This window comes from Barbatula barbatula (genome assembly GCF_947034865.1).
Source record: "Barbatula barbatula genome assembly, chromosome: 1".
Classification (NCBI taxonomy): domain Eukaryota; kingdom Metazoa; phylum Chordata; class Actinopteri; order Cypriniformes; family Nemacheilidae; genus Barbatula; species Barbatula barbatula.
This window is the reverse complement of record NC_136766.1, coordinates 25506128-25513631: the sequence shown is the minus strand read 5'-3', so window position 1 is coordinate 25513631 and position 7504 is coordinate 25506128. Positions and strand designations below refer to the sequence as shown.

Sequence of the window (7504 nt, the reverse complement as noted above, 5' to 3'; positions counted from 1 at the left end):
TGAACCCATTTTATTACGGAATATACATTCTTTATGCTAGAATTCATATTCAATGTTGAGTTCATAATGAATAGAATAGCAATGAATAGCAAGCCAAATCTTAAGAGTCTTCTCATAAAAAACAAGGCCCATCATCACACATAAACTCACAGTTATCTTTTTTATCTGAGCGATGCCATTCACATTATTTTTTATTGCTTTATACTTTTATGACAACAGATGTCTCATTTGTGTCTACTTTATTGGTCCTAAGGAAATTTCAAGACGAACTTGATACTTTCACGCTAACTGAGAACTCACTAAAGTCTCCTAAGCTGTGAAACAGCAACATCTGAGCAATAAACCGTTCCTCTGAGAGCCCCGAGGTGCACCATTTAGGATTAGGAGAGTGTCACCTGGCAACCATCCAAATATTCTTAGAATCACAAAATGGGCTGCTTGGCAATACAGCATTATCACCAGAAAAACACCGGGCAACAGCTGGCTAATTTCTGCTGTAGCAATATAATGTGGCATTGGAGCTTAGATAATTAACAAAATTTGTATTAGTATGCACACATATATCTGTGTGCATTATTTCCACAGACGCATAATCTTGATAAGAGAGGCAGACAATATGCAAATGCAAGTGGCGACTGCTGAATCCCTGGACCCTGTTAACACCTGGTGTAACATCCATCTTGGGGTGATCCAGTCTTAAGTGGTCATGAGAAGCGTTAGTTTACATAACGTATTAACATGCATCTCACACGCATCCCTCTGTGACCACTTGTGATCGGATTTCGAAGGGAGGGTATTTGGTTTTATTACTACATAGATCACTCACTGTCAGTGTGCTATTACATATTGATAAAGTACAGAAAGTCTGCGTGCTGGCTTCAAAGATATTTTTTTCGATTGTCTTAATATGTTTGCTTCACATGACGACAGCATGTTAATGTTTGAGAAGTATGTGAGATGTTGTGAAATCTGTGTATTTTTGGGACTTAGCCGATTAACAATTATGTCCTCAACAGTAGGTTACAACATATACATTTAGGCTATTGTGTAAACATTTACATTTAGTCATTTAGCAGACGCTTTTATCCAAAGCGACTTACAGATGAGGAAACATTGGAAGCAATTATAACAACATAGGCAACAAAATACATAAGTGCATCAAACTAGTCCATTAAAGCCTAGCACAGTATACAAAGCTAAGAACAGTGAGGTTAGTAAGTGTTTTTTTATTTTTTTTATTAAAGAAGGAAAGGGAAGAGAATTAGGAAAAATCAATCAGCGACATGTTGACGGAAGAGATGCGTTTTTAGGCGTTTTTTAAAGATGGCAACCGAGTCTGCTGATCTTGTAGCAGCTGGTAGATCATTCCACCAATGTGGAACAGATCCAGAGAAGGTATGGGAGAGTGACTTTTTTCCTTTTTGGGATGGTACCACTAGTCGTTGTTCCTTTGCAGACCGCAGTGATCTGGCTGGAACATAGATCTGCATTAGCGAGTGGAGATACGATGGTGCAGACCCGGTGTTGGTCTTGTAGGCCAGGAGCATAGCTTTGAACTTTATGCAGGCGGCAACAGGGAGCCAGTGTAACCTGATGAAGAGCGGAGTTACTGTATTTTTTTACTGTATCTCTCCTTTGTTTAGTTTTGCGATAAGATTCCTAACTGAACAAATTTGAAGAAGAAGAAAATACTAGATGTTGCAATAAAAGGCAGAAACTTTCAATTCAAAATATTTAAACAGTATTTTGAGCAGAAAAGTGCAACAGGCCGGTCTGAATCACTGAACCTTTCAAAATGGAGTTGCTGGATAAACTCAGTCAATTTGCATCGGTTGCCTTTGAAGCAGGATGGAGATGAGCCTAATAAGCTTTGCTAATTACTGCACTGATCACTGTCCCTATCTTCTACTCGCTATCGCTAACATCTTTCTCTTTTTATGTATCCTACTTTTACTTATAGTAACATTTATGCAGTAGATCTGACATTTCAGTCTCTCATGCTACCGATCTCCTCCGTGATACGAGACCGCTCGTTACAGGTGACGCTCTTTATCACTCACTCACACACTGACCTTGACTTCTGGCTCTCATCCCGCCCTCCTCACTACATACCCCCATCGCCTCTCACAGGCCGGGGGTACCCCGAGACTGTGCTTGCCCCCTCCCCAGCCTCGGCGGACCTATCCCATGGGGGGGACACAAACCATAACTAAAAGCCAGGCCTGGTCCTCTCTCCTGTCCTCTTATGCTCCCGATCTCCTCCGTGATACGAGGCCTCGACTCCCAGGTCTCGTCCCGCCTACCTCACTACAATGACATTTTCTGAAGATTTTCTTTAATTTGAAAAGTAAATCTAAATATACTTCTTTTGTAGAAGGCATGGAAGCAAAGGTTAAGGTTGTTTCCTTCTGAGCTGTTTAAGCAGGATCTTGATTTTAGGAAAGTGTGTAAGGCTTCCATTTTAAGTGAATTACTGTAAATATGTTTTAATATTTAAAGCATGTTTATGGATTAAGCGATAAACTCTTCTTTAACAAAGATGACAGATTTCAATTTTGAGTATTCCCAGCGCCAGCATTGAATAGAAACAATAATGGACAGTTTTCCTCATGTTTTAAATACCTCTAGATGTATATATCCCTAGATATTCCATATTATAATATCCAGTTAAAAGGTACAGTATGATCATAGGAGCAGTATATAGATTCATTATCTTATTTTCCCAAAAGTGACACTTTAAAAAGCAGACGTTATGTTGTGTTATTAAGCTCAGAATCCTAGAATCAGAATGCACCAAGCCAAGTTTCTATCCAGCTGATATGCTGTATCCTTTCTTAGTAAAACTATAAGAGCCAGATAACTTACAGTGCATCTCCAAGGTTTATTCCCACATAACTGAAATTGAGAACGCTGATTTCAGACCTGAGACACACCAATTTATTAAATTCACCCACTTTCTGCTAAAAAAAACAATCCACTGATCTGGAATCAGCCACTGTGATGATTCTGCTGCAGAACTCATGTGGTGCTCTTTCTCAGACCTGCTGTTACAGGAGGTCAGGGTTGTCTCCTAAACACTGCAAGAGCTCTTTATAGTATAACGCTGGAAAGGGGGCTGAATCCACACACCTGCTGAACTACCACACAAAAAGCGACTGAGCCTCATCTTTGATCTATTATTAAAGCTCTCTTTTTGAGAAAGCTGGGTTGAAGGATGAAGATTGTTGGGTGTTGTGATATTCACAAAAGAAATCTAAGAATATATTTTACCAAGGATAAATATGAATATGAGAGAAGACTATCTATCTGTCTATTCATCCATCTATCTGTCCATCATAACAGCGTATTCAGATTACCTGGCAACCACAAGAACTGGATGCAGGAAGAACTGCCTTGGTGAACAGAAGTTTTGGCTTTGGAAAGCCTTGAACACTACAATGTTTAGTTCTGCATGTCGGACTTTTCATTTTGTCTACTGTTAATAGCCAAAGAACGCTAGCATGAAACCAAAGACCTAAAATCATGGGACTATATGCCTTAATACAAATACTAACTTTAACATCACTTAGGCTATTGTGAGTTCCTTATTGTGAGGTCTTCATGAGGTAAATGTAATAATAAATACTAAATGATGGTTATTTGAAAATGTAAAAATGCTAAACGTTTCTGTAAGCTTTTAGTTTAGTTAAAAATGTGTTTTTAAGCTTTGAGGGTTTATTTTGTTCATCAACGACATTTTTTGTCTGTAAAATAGCGCCCCTCACTGGAAAATGAGACCCTCGAATTCAGTCACCAGTACCACCAGGAATTTATAAATAAAATCGTGCAGTGTTTTTACAGTGTACTGTAGTTTACGTTTGGTCAGGTTTTAGTAAACCTTACAAAAGTATTCATCACCATTAATGTGTTACCTGAAATGAACCAACAATGGGCATTTTTTACAGCATTTATTCATCTTAAATTTAGTTATAAACAATACAGTTGTTTATTGTTTGACCATTTGTGCTTTACGGATATTTGTATATTAAAATGCATTAGTATAAATGTTGAAATGAACATATTCAATTTATATTCCCTAACACAAATAGATGTTACGAATAGAATGCTGGGTAAATTATTAACATAGGCCTACTGTTTTTAATGTATTTTTGTGACCTTGACTAATGAAGTATATGCGAAAAGTGTGTTCATAAAACGTATGATCACTTTAACTTATAATCAACATATAGCATAATTCTAAAGTGAGAGATTTAAAACAAACTTGCTATTTGTCATTATATTTAACCTATTGTTCTTACAATATTGTGCAACCGCGTTCATTGACATAACCTGGACTTTGTGTTGGTCACTGCCATCGCCGAGACGGAGGGGCGGAGCTTTTTCGGGCCCTTGGTCAAACACCCTGTGCAACTGTAAAGCTGAACGCCATCTTGGCTCCGCGCACGTAACTGCGGGTATAAGGAATCGTTCTTCCTGTTAGATCCGCAATGACAGCAGTTTCCTGCAGACGCAGAGTGGTTTCGGTTTATCGCTGTGCATATCGGGAGTCATGAGTGCCGCTTCGCTTGTTCAGAGGTTAGCAGGCATCTCTGGTGCTCTTGCAGTCGCCGCAGGTGCATATGGATCGCACGGTAAGTCTATCCTATCTGACTGATTTTCTTTCATTTTGACAGATATGACAACGATCGCGTTAATACGATTCAAAATACCGCAATTCAGTTTGGCAACTGGACATGACAACGTGACTGTGCGCACAATCATATAAACGAGACAACTTTTCTTTTAAAGTTTGTGTAAGCTTTGGAACTTTTACTATTGTTCTGTATCTTGTACCTTACAGGCTTTAGACGCAGTGAAGCGAGCGATTACCAGAGGGAGGCGAGTACATGTGGCCCTTTATTTTGTTGTCATTCAATTTACCTTGACATTATGATCAAAACAATATATTATGTAGATTGGGAAGCCTTTGGAGTTAAAATAGCACGGTATTAGTGATTTGTTCCGTAATTAACCGTGACAAAGTGCAACATTGATGATATGTTATTTTTTTGTACCTTTCAGTTGTATGACACAGCAAACAAGTACCATATCTATCACAGTTTGGCATTGTTAGGAGCTGCTCGATGCAGGAAACCTGCTCTGGTACTGTAAACACACATTTCATCTTATTCAAATAAGGACATAATTGTACAGCTATTTTTCATGTAACCAACCATTATGAGTGAATATATGAACATGAATATGCTTGTGGGCATTTAGTTCTAAACGTAGTTTGATTTTGAAAATGACATGGCTGATGTCACAACAGCTTGGGATTGTCCGTGTGCTTGTGAAGTAGTCACTGTCCTGTACGTTTATGTCTAAGTAAACTTTGTTTTTTAAATGTTTTAAAAGTGAATTATGTGAAAACCAGCCTGAGGTATCATGATCTATTTTTGAGATAATAAACCTTAATGTCACTATGATTTTGATCTTTGACATTGCCTTACTCTGTCAATTTTAAAGATACACATAAATATCTAATATCTTTACAATCGATTTTTTTCCAATTGATATGTGCTTGAAGAACCGATCCTTTAGAATACACAGCTGCTTTTGTACATAATAATAGGACAAACAGTAATAACAGTAACGGACCCTATTTTTACCGCTATAGGCAGGTGCAATTCTCCTCACTGGCATGAGCTGCTTCTGCGGTCCACTGTACCACCAGGCCTTAACAAATGACCCCAGCTTCAGTAAGCTGGCACCGATTGGGGGAACTCTACTCATTGTCGGCTGGGCTGCAATGGCTCTTTAAACGTAAACCATCTCCATTGGATAGACCCCCGGTCCTCTGACTCCAGCATTCTCAGAAAAATACATTTGTTACTCAAACAAGAAAAGAGGAAATTTGGGGCGGCTGCAGAAGAGAAGGATGAAGAAACCCACTGCTTATCTAAACCCAGTCACGTCTGGAAAGTGATGATAAGGCCAAGGGGTTAACATCTTCTTTTCAACACTGTCATAGGCATCTTTATTTTGTCAGTGTGATATTTTTTTCCCCTTAGTACTGAGAGTGAGTGTGTATGTACATACTTTTTCTTTGTTTGAAAAAATAAAGCTGTCTTAGAAGTTGATTGCCAGTTTGACCTTCTGCTATTGTGGTTTGTGGAGAGAATACTTCACTGAATAACTCTCAGGTCAATGATAAAATGTCTCTGTAGCCCACAGGGTTTGATCCTCTAAGTACGACAGCACAAAGCAGTTCATTACCGGTGACCTCACTTTTAGCACTTTCAGTGTCCAAACTAACTGTGTCTTTATTCAGTATGAAAGTGAAATCCAATGAGGTTTTAATAATCGGGCCTGTGACTGTCGGCATATGCTGTAGCTGGGTTAGGGACTTTTGAAAATTGCTTTATAAATCCTCAGGTCAATTTGCAAGGGCAGCTTCATAAGCCAACTCCATTGAGGCGAGAGGCTTCTATTGATGCTGCATGTCCCAATAAAGTGATCACACTACTCGTAAAATCCTCATTAACTCTGGCTATTAACAGAGCCCTGCAAATCAGGGCAAGGCAATCAAACCACTTTAGTCCTCTCTTCACTGCGCTGATTGAAGAATCATGAAATGATCTGCTAGTTAAAAGAAAGACATTCATGATAAGTGGTAACACTTGTAATGTATAGTAATTTTCCTGGTATGCACCAAATTGTGATTTCGGAACCAAAACAAGCTGGGAAAGTTGGATGCCTTCTAAACAGAGTTATAAATTGATGGCTGCTTTGAAGTTTCTTCCTTATTTCCCTTTTCTTCTCTCTGACACTTCGGTATCACTGGGAATTGCACCAGTCACTCATTACTGAAGTTAGATAAGGGTCTCCTCGTTAAAATCCACAAAAGCGTATCGCGTTCTGCTTCGTGAGGCCACGTTAAGTGTCTCAACCCCATCTCTGTCTGGATAAAATCAGGCAGCAAAAATCAATGTTTAAAGCACGCAATACATCGCAGTGGCCCTGTGGTCATTCAGTCGTTAAATTCTCATTGCGCTTGAATGATCTATCTGTGTTTGAAGCAAAGTCTTGGGGACAGTTTTACCAGATTAATGAGAAGTGGGCAATGGCGACAGGGTGTCTAGGTAGGGTTTGTTAATTATGAAAGGAATTGTGTTTATTTCCCTTATTATAGGCAATATGATTTACTGCAATTTGACTTTTTGTGTTTACCCTCACCACAGCTGTGACAAGATTTTTTTCCAAGCCAAAATGACTGTTAACAAGGTTGTCAGTCATTGTGCACTGAGGGGCTATGTCATGAGAACTTTGAGAGATCGTATAAAGATGTGGGAGAAAGGCCTGTCATAAGTACTCTCTTCTTTGCCTCCTCTTTCTTGGCATCCATACAAGCATATCCCACAAAAGTGTTAATATAATTTCACTTCAACATGTCAGTCTTCTTTCAACCACGCCACTCCCATAAAAAAGATCTCCATTCTTTCTGAAGTGCTGCTTCAAAAGCTGT

The 7504-nt window shown here is 38.9% G+C and overlaps 1 protein-coding gene across 1 annotated transcript; it reads left to right on the top strand.

Annotated features, from left to right (window-relative positions):
* The first annotated feature begins 4353 nt into the window (after positions 1-4353).
* On the top strand, positions 4354-6119 carry tmem256 (transmembrane protein 256). The gene is made up of 4 exons (XM_079456096.1): positions 4354-4631; positions 4841-4878; positions 5062-5142; positions 5657-6119. Exons 1-4 carry the CDS (start codon positions 4550-4552, stop codon positions 5798-5800), a joined length of 345 nt encoding a protein of 114 aa, XP_079312222.1. The 5' UTR covers positions 4354-4549; the 3' UTR covers positions 5801-6119.
* The last annotated feature ends 1385 nt before the right edge of the window (positions 6120-7504 follow it).

What these genes read in the sequence shown, in the direction of transcription:
- tmem256 (XM_079456096.1), top strand. Translation starts at nt 4,550, where the DNA reads ATGAGTGCCGCTTCGCTTGTTCAGAGGTTAGCAGGCATCTCTGGTGCT. An exon ending in AGGTGCATATGGATCGCACG is followed by an intron (nt 4,632 to 4,840) that starts GTAAGTCTATCC and finishes TGTACCTTACAG; the next exon opens with GCTTTAGACGCAGTGAAGCG. An exon ending in GATGCAGGAAACCTGCTCTG is followed by an intron (nt 5,143 to 5,656) that starts GTACTGTAAACA and finishes TTACCGCTATAG; the next exon opens with GCAGGTGCAATTCTCCTCAC.